The following is a 14,893-nucleotide window of genomic DNA, read 5'->3' as shown; positions in this document are numbered from 1 at the left end:
TTTCTTTTTTAGTTATAATTTGCCACAGAGTAAGAAGAGATTAGCACTATTAGTTAGTTGTTGAATTAAAGTGGTCATTATTGGAGAAGAAAAAAGTTTTCAAAATAAGTTTGAAGTATAGTATAGAAGATTTTATTCACAACCTTCACAGATGAAAAATATCTTGCTGAAAGTTTTGACAGACATTCATGGGCAAGATGGGTAGACAAAACACTTTAGTACATCAGTGTTAGCAATGATGAATCGTAAAATATTGGAATTACATCAGGTCATTACGAGATCTTTTTCTTATTTAAACAAGGAATGCCCTTCAGCTAAAAGATATTAACTGTATGCTATGGAACAAGGCGGGTCAGAAACCTGAATGTTTGGAGGGACATGCAGATTGGGTCAAACAGGACCTGGTGTACCCTTCCATGCCTCTGAATGGAAGGGTACAGCTCTGTTATGGGTCTTACCGCTTCTGTGAAGGTGTCATCAGAGCTGAGACCTTGTCATCGTAGTATTTCCTCATGGCAAAGCGGTCCAATGCTTGATCAGCACTTTGAGGGAGACAGAAAGACGCACTAAACACTTTAGGTAATTATGACTCAAGAGAGAGATTACACTCTGGACTATAATAGTGTTAAACCAAACTCGCTTCAGTTAGAGCAAAGCAGACATTTACACACACTCATGTCTGAAAACAGGGAAAGTAAGTTGAGAGACAGAAGATTCCAGGAGAGAGGAAGAGAATCAGTCTTAAGTAAACACAGAGGGACAGAGAGAGGCCCGAGTGTGTGCACAGCTTGGTTTATTCAGACAGACCTAAAGCTAATAGGCCCCACCACATTTTAACCAGACCTCTGCTTCCCTTCCTCTGCCCCCTCTTAATTTGTTTCTTTCCCTTCTCTTTCTCTGCTTTTCATTTTTGTTCTGACATCTACATTCAGACCAGCGAGCTACACTCTCTTTCAGCTGGGCAAAAGCTTAAATTAGAAACCGGCTTAATTAAATGGTGACCTGTGCTCAAGCAACAGTGACTTTCCATGTGCAGGAGAGAGCTAGACTGGATTTTAAAAAATATATACCTCAAGGTTTATATCTTTTTGATAAAAGTAATTGAAAATTATATCATTTTGGAGGCTTTACCTCCTTAAACATAACCTATAAATGATTATTAACTCAATTTGAAAAACAAACTGAAATGCTTCTGGAATAGAAATACATATATTAAAAGTACAAATACCCTCTCATGACTGTGTTCAGAATTTATGAACAGTAGATTCATCTTTCAACATGACAATGACCTAAAGAATGCATCCAAATCTATAGACTGGAAGTTTAGCAATAGTTCAGCTAAACCCAACCTGATTTCAATTTCCAGAGAAAATCTGAAGAGAGCTGTGAGCATTAAAGGTTCTCACAATCTGATAAATATGGAGCAAAGTGCGGAAATACTGCCAGCATTTGCAATCCTGACTCACTGCTGTAAAAGAATAAAAACAAACTATAAGATTTAGAGAGTGGATTTAGAGAGAGTATTTTTTATTATACTCCTTAAGATTTCAATGTGTTGTTTAGTTGAAATTAAAGGATATGAATCACCTTTATTTATTTTTTATTTATTTCGAGCATGGTAGTAGTATAAAATCATGCACAAGAACAAAGAATGCAAAAGACACATATTTTTGTACCTCAGTAATCTTGACCTTTAGGTTCAGAAAGATTACTCCTGATCTCATTTATTTCCTTACTATGTAAAAATCTGTCATTTTTCAAACCAACAGTTTGAAAAAATTATGCTTCAGTTCCCTGAAGCTTCAGTTCTTTTTAAATTGTCTTTACCAGCAATGTTTGTCAGAAAATAAAATGGGCATTGTTCTTGAGAAATACATCTTTTGAAACCAACACTCTGGCCGGGGGATATAACAGGGTAAACACATGCTTCAGAGCTGATTCATGCAATTCAATCCAGGGTGATTCATGGCTCAAATCATGTGGTTTTCTTTTGATTCTGGAACAGGAAACTTTTGAGTCACTTTTCCAAATCACCTTAAGCCAAAATTAAAGGAGGCAGATAAATTAAATGTGGTCCAGCAATGACATTGGTTATGGTCTAAACAAAACGAGTCTGCAGAGATTGTTGTGGTTCATTGCTCACCGACAACAAAGCGTGGACACACATATGTTATGATGAATCTTGACTTCAGGGGAAGGAAAAGAAGACCTTTATAGTAACATAACAGAAATCACAACATGAGTTGTGGTTACCTGGCAGACACGTCAGTGAAATGCACAAAGGAGGAAATGACAACACCAATTCGACCCTTGCCACCCTGCAAAAAACAAAATATGACATAGGATGATTCAACACGTGTTTTTTTTTTTTTTTACTTTACAGGGCTACAAATACACCAAAAATATATTTATTTGAGTTCTTTTTTGTTTTTTGTTTTTTTTAAATAAAATTTTCCATCTTTAAAAGCTTTAGTAATTTTTTTAATTCTAGGCTAAATTTAAATGTTATTAAAACACCAAAGAAGTTCTTTGCAGGACTTAGTTAAACCTAATTTTATTACGTTTGCCAAGTGTGTCAAGTAACCCAGACCCACATGAAAAGAACAATTCAGCATTCTAACTTTAGAGTTCTTAACACTGATGCAAGAATATGTTGAAAGATTGCACTGCATTCACCAAGAGACTGAAACAAAATACAATTTTTCAATATTCAGATGTAGGATTATGTGAAATAACCATGCTGAAGCAAAACCACCGTATTTAAAAGAACAGAAAACCAAACATTTATTTTGTTAAAGTAAAGTTAAAGTAAATACAACTTTGTTCAGTCAATGTGACTATTTTATTTATGTATTATAGTACTACACTGGATTATAAAATATCAAATATTATATATTCAAGATCAGTCTAATGAATTGAAATCATTGTATATAATCTACAGTATAATAGATTAGGATTTTCCTTTGACATTCTCACGGATGCCAGCAAGGTGTAAAAACACAAATTTATGTAAAGGCCAGTACTGAAAGGTTATGCTGATTTAAGTTTATGTGTTACATTTTAAAAAAAGGTATTTTTGTTCATTTGCCGTTCTTATTTGTTAAGAACAATAAGGGGTACAGAAAAATATATACAATGAGTAATTTGTTTAATAACTGATAAGGTGTGCTGTGGTGGCGCACGAGCAAAGCACGACCCAAGTATTGAGGCCTTAGTCCTCGGGGCAGAGGTCGCAGGTTCAATTCCCAGCCTGGCAAAATTTGCTGCATGTCTTCCACCTCTCTCATTACCCAGTTTACTGTCAATCTACTTTCAAATAAAGGCCACTAGAGCCAAGAAAACCTTAAAAACAAAAACCTGAGAAATTTTTGATTGGGTCAGATCTGGAGTATTCTAACTGTGCAATCGGAAACCGAAAAACACAGGTGATCCTCCATGTTGAGTACACACTTACCCTGCAGTGTATAACCACCACATGTAAAGGGTCGGCATTGAGCCAACTCTCCATGGCCTTACAGATGGTGCAGATCTTATCCAGCGGAGGAGCATGTAGGTCTGGCCAACCGGTGTCCAAAGTCTACAAAATATCACAGTTTATAATTAACACATGCCACTCTTTCTTTTACTTGGCCTGGTTTTTCAGAAAATATTATCAAGCAGAAACAATATACTGTATATCCTTACCTTTGGGTTCATTCTGGTGAGGTCATGTCTTCTCTCTGACAGGTTAATAATCTGAAGAAGACAAACCACAGACTAACAACAACATCTTACTGATTTCTACTTTAATTCCAACTCTTACGATGAGTAAAGATATGATCCGAGATCAATACCTTCATGTCAATATCCAATAAGAACCTATTAGAGCTAGTTCAAATCAATGCGATGTGGACTCCCACATTTGTCTTCTTCTAAATCTTAAGGGTAAGACGGAGAATCACCACTCACCAGGTAATTATCTGCATGCTTGGATTTGAGCATTCGTGTGACATCCTTTAGATTAAGCAAGTAGATCTCCTCAGAGCATCCGCGAGGGAAGGAGACGGCGATGATCCGTTCTGTGATATAGGTGAGGTCGAGCTCGTATCCCTCCTCCATCTTACAGCTTTCCTGTTATTCCTTTCAAGAAACATACAGACTGATTACATAGAAGAACAAAGCACTGCAGTTCTCTCACACTATTCCCATTTTAACCAGGTGACTTTACTTAAGTCAATATTTGATGGTCAAAGTCCCCAGCTTCAGTTATTGTGTCTGACTTTTCCACAGATATCTCTGGAAAACGACTTAAGCTCCACATTATAAGATAGAGAATGCTCTACACAGCAATGGTTAACAGAATATGTTGCAAGTACTGTACAGGTTGAAACTAAGCAAAGACTTTTCTGCACAGGACAGATAACGACAATGTATCTGCCATGCGAAAGGAGTATCGCAACAATGGTATTAAGTAACAGTGACAAAGTATAAAAAAAACAAAAGAGTTCCAGTTGAAACCAGTTGTAAATCCCTCAGTGGCAGTGTGTCCCAGTTACCTCATGGACATGAACTTCCTGCTATGGTGGTACAGACTCTAAAGACTGAGTCACCATTTACCACCCCTCCAAACTCCACACACAGATGTTTTGCTTTGTTACCTACTCATCTCTGTGCAAGCCAGCTGTCTGTTAGCTAGAGAATAAGATATTTTGTGGTTCTAACAGACTGTTAGAACTGCTGGAAATAATAACATGAACAGACGATTGAAAATACCATAAAGGAAGTAAATGGAAAAAGTCTTACCACAACTAAGTCTAACTACGGCTGAAGAGCATAACATTGCTTGAGTTATCACAGTGTGCTATAAACAAACCACTTGGGTTCCAGCACTCATGTTAAAGTAAATTTACAACCCTTTTTAGAAACTGCTAAATATTAATGAAGACTAAGCGTACTCCTCTGTGCCAAATAATTTCCTCGATGGCAGAGGAACACAACACCAAGCCCAGGGCTCTGACGCAGCCCTTAAATACTTCATATTTCAATCCAATTGAGAATTTCTGGGATGTGCCAAAACAAGTCCTATCCACAGAGGCCTCATTTATCAACCAACAGGACAAAAAAAACCTGCACCAGCAACCACAGGATACTCCAAGAGGTCTAAAGTTCATCCCCCTGCAGATTAGTACAATTTGAAACAGACAAAGTTCCCTTATTTACGATTCACTGGGTGCTTTGGCATCCCAAATTGCAATTCTCCCTGTGCTGCAACTCTCATGCTGTGCTCAAATTGTTATTTAGACAACGTATTTTTAATTGATTCATGTAAACGCATACCATAAACCATAAACTGTGCTGGTAAATAACTTTAAAAATATAAGCATCTCATATGCTCCAGTGTAAAGTAATCAAAGGTTAGTTTTATATATTATGACCTACTGTATATTTTAATCATATAGCTGATTATACTGGAAAATACAAATCTGACATATACTGTGACTTGAGTTACAAATTTCTAAATCAATGATCTAATCACATCCTAAAACAAAGACAATCTTAATTTGACTTGATCGTCTAAGGTGAGACTGGATTAAGTATTTATTATTCAGTTAAACCTTGTACAGGATCATTATGCCATTCACACTTTCCAGAATTAGTTATACCCTCATATAAGGTTCTCTGTTGGGACCATTTATATTATTAATTTACAGTACATGTTAATAATAATTTACATGTTTGGCATAGATTGAGATAATCTATGCCATTGATTGCATAGATTACAACTTTCACTGGTTGCAAAAGTACCACCGATTGTACTTGGACTTCCTTTAGTTGTAAAAACTGAGCAAATTAAACACTGTAAGCTGTACTGGGAGGAGAGATAATTGGTATAAGCAGCAATGTTTTTGATTTTTTAGAAAGGACACTTGTAAATTTCCAAGGACAACCTGACAGTGGACAATGGATTGAAAACTAGTGTTTGTTGTGTTGTGTTCTGTTTACCCCTGAAGTTAGTACGTGGATCTGGGAAGGACATCTCAGATAATTATTGTTGCTACTACTAGCAACAAAAAAAAGTATTACAAAGCTGACATTCATAATGAAAATATGAAAAAACCATCAGCACATGTAAAACATTAACTAGTAGTTATTACTGTGTAGTGCATGGTAGCCATATTGGATTTTGAGGTTCTATTTTGGTGATGAATATCCAACTTTGCTCAGTGGAATATAAAGTTACTTTGGCCTGGCATGATTTTTTTTTAAAAGATTGATTGAGAGTCCATGTTCCAAAATCATTTCCATAAGTACTGTGATTACATTTTCTTAAGCTTATATTTAATTAATTAATTTCTTCAAGAACAATATCATGCTCCTTGAAAGACCCTAAACTGACTGTTGTGAGTAAATGATACAAAAGAATGCGTCCAACAGTTATATGTAAGAAGACCCCTGGCTACAGTCCATCCCTCTGAGTGGGCATAGTGAGGAAGTAATAAATGGGGGACAGTGTAGTCATGGCTTAAACCAACCCACAGAGTGGAATGAAATAGGCCGTGTGAAGAGGTCATCTCATCTCTAAGGGAAACTGGGCAGTGTTTTTCCACAGTATGTGTTGGTTGAGTTCCTCTAAGCCAAGGACTGGTCCTCGGGGTTTGTTGGAACAAATGGCATATTTAGACCACTTCTCATATAATTCTAAAGGAAACCAGCCAACTAATAAGACGTTAATGAACTGACTAATAAATATTTAGAGAACTTTGCATTTCCTTTAAGAGTGGTGAATTTTATCTTATAAACATGTCGTATATGATCTGGAGGTGTAACAGGATGACAGTGAGTTAATCTGCTAATATCGTGATCGGTACAGGAATCGTAGCATTACCAGTACATTGCTGGTGATTCTTTTGCCTAGTGACATTATTGGCACGATACACTCAGCAGCTACTTTGTTAGATAGTGACGTTCAACAGCTTATTAACACAACTGCAAAATTATCTAATCTAATTCTTGTAGTTGTTTAGAATGTACATTTTCTAAAAAATGACTGCATCTACACCTTAGGCCTGGCCATGCTGTCAGAGGAAGGATTATGTTATCAACTTTCAGTATAACGGGCGACGCAGGCAAGCCGTCTGATCTGGTGTAGAGACAACTGCTAAATAAAGGCCACTAGAGCCAACAAAACCTTTTAAAGAAAAAAAAAAAAGAGAAGCCCAGCAGATTTCTTTTCAGAAGTAGAGCATTATGGGTTTCACTATACACTATAATGCTCCAACTAAGATCTATCTATATTTTCATAACAGATTTGTTGATATTTTAGAAGCTGATTCTTGTCCAGCCTGTATTGTGCAATTAATCTATTAAAAGAGATAAAGTGTACTACTTGCAAAATATGTTTCAGGTATTCTTTTACACCTCAAATCTTGGAAGGTCATAATTTTTCGTAGAGTTATTCCAGATGGGTATATGTTGGCATGGAAATATTGCACACTGTCATTTTCAGAAACTCCCAACAGGCTGCCAGAGGAGTTCATTTTAAACTGTTTAAAGAATATATGTCATTTTGTGTTAGAGCTAATAAGTCATAGGTTCAAAGTCTCACCATATACAGTCAAATGGTGGTTGGTTTGGGATCATTGAGAATAAGTATATAGATTTTGGTAAAACATTAATTTTTGTGTGGAAACAATCCTTGCAGTGACTAGTATGGACAGATATTTCTATCAGGCAAAACCATCCTTCACTTGAAAAAAAAAAGGCGGAATGTGGCTTAGTTCTGTGAAATCTTCCACTATGGAACATTAATGAGAACAGTAAGCAACTCTGCCTGGTTCCCCTCTAGAGACAGAAGCTGGACTATGTTTGGTTACTTGTCCTTGAGAAACTCAAGGACAAGTAACCTTGTCCTGGTTAAACTGTACAACATTTTAACCAGTTTATGAAAGAGCTTCCAAAACTAAAATTATGAAAGGTTGCAAATACGAATTTCCAGGTTCCTATCAAATGCTTTTTTCTGAATATAGAGATAGTATATTATGTTTACTTTATTCAGTCTAAATAACATGTTTGTTGTTTACAACTATGCTAAAATATCCCAGAGGGGAAACTTAACCAAGTAGATGTCAAGCTCTATATTAATTGTTTGACCTACTCCAAATCATTTCCAAATGATTAAGTTCATCCTTGAATTTAATTTCACGACTTACAGTATTATGGAAGACTGAAGCAATCACTCTGATTTTTCTACAGCACTCCCCACTTCTGTCACTCATCACTCAGACTTGCTTCAGCATGCACTAAGAGATAATTGGTCTTTAATTTTCCCTGACTGCTTTTGTTTCTTGCTTGAAGCACAGCATTAGCTCACAAAGGCTCAGAGTAAGCTGCGGCAAGGTTCTCAAATCCAGAGCCCACCCATGGCACTGAGAACAAGGCTGGCATAAAGAGTGTCAGCCAGGCAAGAAGGACTCAAGAGACATGTTGCCAGACCTATGGTGAGCAAGCTGAAACAGGTTTCCAAAGGTCAGGATGTTGGGGATTAGGGAGTGTCTGGCTCCCTGCGCTTCAACCACCCTGCAGGTAAGTGCTTGACTAGGCTGTGCTGGTGCTGTCAGCCACGTTTACACATGCATGACCAGTACTTGGAAGCTGTTCCAAATGCCTGTCTTCCAATTATCCTGAACAGCACAGAAAATAAATTCAAAACATTCGGTTTCCATGTTAAATGCATGAAGAGATGTATGGAGTAGCATGTGTGCTAAACATTCCATTTCTGACACCACACTTTTTACATGGTAAGCCATTATCTTCTAGCAGGCAAATCAAGGAGAATTACAGTATATGGTTAGATATAAGATGCATAAAGAAAGAGACAACATTTGGCTTCTGATTACCATGTTCTTAGTCCATGTCATAGTTTGTAGTTTTCTACTATAAGTTATTAGTTTATTGAAGTAACTGTGGTCATGTTCATCATTCAAATGAAAATTCTAAAATTCCAAAATTAGTTTTGTTTATGTATTGTTTTAGCAAAGCAATCAATATTACCAAGATTCACTCATAGTCAAACAGCTAAATGATGAAAAGCAGATCTGGGCCACTTCTAATATTACCACTTCATACATTGATACTTAATGGTAAGCAGATCAATACAAAAGTGTAAAATACATTGATGCCGATGTGGTTAGGAGGAATAAAGGAAATGTGAGTGGAGAACTAAGAGGTGAAACCACTGTTGATTTTTTGACCATACTATCTGACCACTTTATTTGATGCGCCTGCTCAATTGCTTTGTCAGCACAAATTACAACGAAGACAATTCAGGGAGAGTTTACAGTCTACTTCATAATCATAGCAAGGCAAAAATAAATAACTTCATATAACCAAGAAATTTGATCTCAGCACCATAGAAACACTGATTTACCCTCTTTCAATATTGATGGTGATGTAATGGTCGGGGGGAGACATTTTGGCACATGCTGACCCCCTTAATGCCCACTAAGAATAGTCTAAATGTCACAACCTGCCTAAGAATTGTTGCTCAGAAGGTCCATATCATCATAACCACAATGTACCCTTATTCTGATGGCTAAATGATAACGCACAATTTAGCAAAGATGAAATTATCTTAAACTAGTTTTAATATTACAGTAAATTGCATAGACCAATGCCCTCTACAGTCACTAGATCTCTGTCCAACAGTGCACCTCTTTGTTGTAGTGGAATGGGAGATTTCCATCAGTGATGTGCAATTGTGTGACGATGATACTGTATGTAAATATGCACTAAAATTTCTGGAATGTTTTGACACCTTGATTCTGAAGGCAAAACGGGGTCAAATCCAACAACTGACAAAAACGTAAAAAATCATGTAACTTATCAAATTATGGAGTTTACTACAAAGTCAAATTGTCATGATAGCCAATCATCTGTGTCCAAAGCACTCAGATTTTGTCAAAGTTTCTTCAGTTAAGAGAAGCAAACATGGCCGTAATAGAATTCGAAGAAAAAGAATAAGCCACAAATAAGGACCTAGTGAAACTATTAATTCATAATCTACTGAATGCAGTATGATATCAGAATAACATTGTAATAGGGGTAAAGAAATATACAACACCAATAAACATAAAAGCATGGACATATATGGCAATCAAAGCACCCCCTCCCCCATTTAAACACCAATATTCAAACTTAATAAGTGCTTCTGTTGACTTAAGCACCTGTTTTATGATTGAAACACTGGAGCAACTAACCTCTGTACACCCCCCAAATTTTAATATGTGCATTAAACTAAGGTTATTTGTCTACTGTGACAGAATACAGCATGCCTATATTTCAAAGTCAGCTGTCATCTGTGCTACAGTGGAGCTTCAGACAAAATTGGTGGTTAACGAATCTGTTTTGCACATTGAGAAGAAGCAGGGATACTTATAGGTCAGAACACTGACCTATATGTGTCAGTGTTCTGCTGTCTGTGAAGAATGATCTCAGGGTTATTTGAGAATTATTTGCCTGAAAACCTAAGAAACACTAACGGAGTCATAAATACCTCAAGGAGTCTGGATTGCCTTGAGGATGGTTGCTGCACAGTGTCTTACTGTGATTTTAAGTATCTGTAAGAAATGTGGATGACATTTCTCCTTATTTGTCCTGCAGAAATACGTGTTCTTACTAGCCACGGATTTTCTATCCCAAGGTCATGGTGGAATGCGTTCCAAAATGGATTAGGTTCCTACTCTCACGCCGCCATTCTCATTTCGCTCTTTCTTGCCATTCTTGCCCCTTTATTGCTTTCATTCCCCTTTCTTCTCAACAATCTCCACTCTGTCTAATGACTTACACATGTTAACCAAATTGCCTACAGCAGCAAAGCAGTGACAAAATGTAATGTTCTGGTTCTCCGTCACATTCTGCAATCACAGTGTTGTTTATAGTACACAATGCCAACCCTTTGGCAGCCCACACAGTTAATAAAATTCGTTCAGCTGTTGCTTGTATTTATAATTGTGATCTGTTATCAGTAAGAAAAAAAGGTGACACCCTCCTTTTATTAGGAAGGCAACATACTTTTACTTATTTAAAGCTACCAACCAAACTTTTCTTTAAAAATCAAACTCACTTCAGATTTAGTTTAACTGTAGAAAACATATCATCAGTTTTTCGAGTTTACGAGCTATTTTGTTGCATTTAATTTAGATAAATATACCCTCCTTATGAATACCGTTCCACTCCAACATGCCTTTGGTGACAACATATATGGCATAAGACAAGTGATCACACTAGATCAATTTGTAGTTGGTTTCCACATCCCCATCTTTATTTATATTTTGTGTTTTATTCAAATTTCTCCTTAAAAATGTTTACTTGTGTTTTTACATGGATGCAGAAAAAAATATTTGTGCTTTTTAAAAATCCCAAAGTGAGAAACTCTTTGTTTAAACCATTGAAGTAAGCCAATGCAATAGGAGCTCAGATTGCATGACGTCCAACTGTACTACCAGTTATTTAAGGCAGTGATGTCCAAAGGGGGCCATTTTCCATCCTTGCAATAATGTTGTTCAGCTCTCCACATTACAACTAAAAAAAAGATACAATTTTGCCCCGCCGGCATAAGAGTTAGATGGACAATTTGACATATTTTTGCTGCAAAATTTTTACTGAAAAATTATAATCTTCTCAAAACCAGTAGATATAACATAAATTAAGCTGCACAGTGGTGCAATTGGTAGCACTATACATTGCAGCAAGAAGGTCCTGGGTTTGATTCCCGGCCCGGCATCTTTAAGCATGGAGTTTGCATGTTGTCCCTGTGCAGGCAAGGGTTCTCTCCGGGTACTCCAGCATCCTCCCACCGTCCAAAAACATGACAGTTAGGTTAATTGGTTTCTCTAAATTGCCCTGAGATGGAATGATGACCTGTCCAGGGTGTACTCCGCCTCTCACCCGAAATGTCTCACTGGAAATATTCACCAGCACCCCTCCTGACCCCACTGGGGACAAGGGTGTAAGAAAATGGATGGATAAATTAAGTCATTTATCAATCACTTTTTTCAAAGCAAGTTTAATTTCATCCAATGATTTTTACGCAAGATGAGACTTGGGCACAACTATTCATTAAAATTAAATGCATGTACCAAGCATTAAAAAATAAATAAACAAAAAAGAAGAAAGAGACTATTTCTTTTTTTTCTTGAATGCTATAACCCACAACAGTTTTGCAGTTATATACCCTTGTTTATTTACATGCTTATTTTTTTAATGTTGTTGATCTACAGTGAGTTGAACATAGCTTTTTTACTAAAATGATTCTTCTTTCTTAATTTTTCTTTGGATATTGCATGTTTAGTTTATATTTGGTAAACAACAGGTAAAAATTGTAAAAAATATTTCTTACTTTGAATTAGGAAAAATATTTGTGTGGTCTGCAAGTACTTTGTGGTCTATCTGGCAAAAAGTTTGAATACCATCTGTTCAGGGTTAAAGCATGGAAATTGCTATTTACTCATTTTGTATGCACAAAAACCAGTAAGAGTAATTTAAACAGATTAAGATTAGACTTGTAGAAGTCATGAAGACAGACATTATCAAAGGCAAGGGGTTCATCAGAGCTCAAACATGTGAAGCCAAACTCCTTGAAACTCAAAAGTTACTTGGCATAGTTTTTACTACATGCTATAAATGATGTTTCATTTATATCTGTTGTAATAGCATCAACCTGAACTGAGACACAACAATTTTGCTGTTGTTTCCTCAATTAACCTTTCAAACGTTGTATTTTGTAAAACTATACAAAAGAAGTCCATATCCTACTACCATGTTGTGTTTCTTTTGTCAAGACATATTTATTAATGTTAGAAAATACACAACAGGAACAACATCTTTTAAATAAATAAAACAAAAGCTTTACTTTTGTTCCAAAATATTTTTCCCTTAATCTTGAGTTTTTCTGTGAGGGTAATCCTGAAAGAGCTTCGTCTGTAAAATGTTTAGAACAACAAACGTTTTTGTTGATTAAAAGAAAAGTCTGCAAAAGGGTGTAGATGCAGGTGTTTGTCTGATCTCCAGGTGAAAAAGTTTGTAGCAGCTGTGATGTAAGCACACATGTACATGTCATCAACAATGGCTGACTTAGAAGCAGAGCCCTCAGGACACAAATACCACAAAGCAGCTGTACCTTAAGCAAAAAGGCTAAATCTGTTTGACTCCAAGATATACCCTCTGGCAGAAGACGCCAAACAAGAAAAGCGAATATATTGCCTTTTGCTTCTGTCTGTGCAAGTCACTCACAAGCATCATTCCATATGCTTCACATTATAATGGTGCACCATAACCCAAAACAGCAAGAAACCCCAAATTACAGCCACAGTAAGAAATACAATTCACTGTATAAGACTAAAAACATAAGGTCCAGCCAAGCTGAGAAGACTCCAGTTGAAATGCTTTCATTGGCACTTTCACAGTGTGTAAAACACACACAAATATAAATATACATACATACATACACACCTACATACATATCAGTTTCTGGATTAGTTTTAATGACTTAATTATTTGACTTTACAACCCACTTTTGGCCCACACACATTTCTGAAGTTTGGCTAAAATAAAATTGCCCAGCTTTCTGCTCTCGCATGAAGAGAGCATAGCCCAGTTTACCCAGTGTGACTGAGCAAAAGGCTGAATAGATGCACGGAAAAGGTTTAAAATAAACCACTCAAGTCAGGAAGTCTTTTTACTTTAATTACTGACCAACGCGACTTCAAATCCCTCCCTGCCAAGAAAAAGAGTCCTAAAATGTGACTTACCTTTTTAAGGAAAAGCGTTCTTCACCGCCCCCCTCAGGATTTGGATTCTTTTAGTCAAAGTTGCTGACAGAGAATGAGTGCACTGAAGTCCAAAGAGCCCTCAGTCCGTCATACAAGCTTAGTGCGGGGTGAGAGACTCATTTTCCTCCGCTGGAATGTGATCTCGGGGTGATCCGAAGCCCTTCGGTAGGTTTACTTTCGCTCAAATGAATCCGGAGCTCTCTTAGGTTTTTTTTGTTTTTTTTTTTCCTTCTCGGTGATAAAATGGAAGTTCTTGTTTGGCTCCTGAACCTCCGCTCCTCTTGTTGATTCTGTTCAGTTCACTTCCTCCAGCCCAGGTAACCACTGAAGCCGCCACAAGTTCTGGCAAGGGGATATTCCTCCCACTGCGCCGCAAAGGCTCTTTTCTGTAACTCCCGCCCCCTTTTCCCTTTACTTCCCCTCTCTGAGGCCTCCCTTCATTTGTGTTCTCACCATCACTTCTCTCCTAGTAGCCATCCCCCACAGGAGACCCTAAAAACTATAATAGAATGTTTAACCACGCAAAAAAAAAAAAAACAACTACACGTTTATCAACATTTAGACTTGGACTTACACTTAGACTGATTTTATTGTCATTTTGCATGCACAGGGTGTATACAGAACGAAATTTCGTTGCATACGGCTCAGGACAATGTTTTGAGGTTCCGATGTTGTGAGGTTACTCCAGAATAAAATAAAATGCAGTATAAAATATGAATATAAATATGAATATAAAATATAAAGTGCAGGACTGACAGTAAAATGAAAGTTACATAGCTATGTGCAAGGTATGTGCAGTTTTTGAGTGCAGTCCAGTTAAGAGTTCAGCAGTCTGATGGCAAGTGGGAAAAAGCTGTTTCGGAACCTGGTGGACCTGCACCGGAAGCTGCGGTTTATGACACATTCTATTTTAAGATAGTCTATTTTTTATTCAATATGTTTTATACCTGCTATACAATATTTGTTTGTTTTCCTGTAAAATAACCGTTTTTATTTCTGTTTTTGAGCAAAGAAAAATAAGCTTTTCTAACGAGACAAAGAATAGGGGAACCAGAAAAGGGTGAGACACTTATGGCTTGTGTTAA

The 14,893-nt window shown here is 36.8% G+C and overlaps 1 protein-coding gene across 4 annotated transcripts in view; it reads right to left on the bottom strand.

Annotated features, from left to right (window-relative positions):
* Positions 1 to 14,167, bottom strand: part of LOC114146423 (tensin-3) — a 42,572-nt gene extending 28,405 nt beyond the window's left edge. Inside the window, exons 1-6 of one of the 4 annotated variants that reach the window (XM_028020437.1) lie at positions 13,788 to 14,167; positions 3,949 to 4,119; positions 3,685 to 3,735; positions 3,455 to 3,577; positions 2,254 to 2,318; positions 459 to 542 (exon numbers count right to left, since the gene is read on the bottom strand). In XM_028020437.1, the coding sequence (XP_027876238.1) occupies positions 459 to 542; positions 2,254 to 2,318; positions 3,455 to 3,577; positions 3,685 to 3,735; positions 3,949 to 4,098 (473 nt within the window). In that variant the 5' untranslated portion in view covers positions 4,099 to 4,119; positions 13,788 to 14,167. Of the gene's footprint in view, positions 1 to 458; positions 543 to 2,253; positions 2,319 to 3,454; positions 3,578 to 3,684; positions 3,736 to 3,948; positions 4,124 to 13,787 lie in introns of all 4 variants that reach the window. The other 3 variants (XM_028020435.1, XM_028020436.1, XM_028020438.1) reach the window with 3 other exon arrangements.
* Positions 14,168 to 14,893: the final 726 nt, after the last annotated feature.

The sequence above is a fragment of the Xiphophorus couchianus genome, chromosome 6 (genome assembly GCF_001444195.1).
Source record: "Xiphophorus couchianus chromosome 6, X_couchianus-1.0, whole genome shotgun sequence".
Lineage (NCBI taxonomy): Eukaryota > Metazoa > Chordata > Actinopteri > Cyprinodontiformes > Poeciliidae > Xiphophorus > Xiphophorus couchianus.
This window is presented reverse-complemented; position numbering and strand designations above follow the sequence as displayed.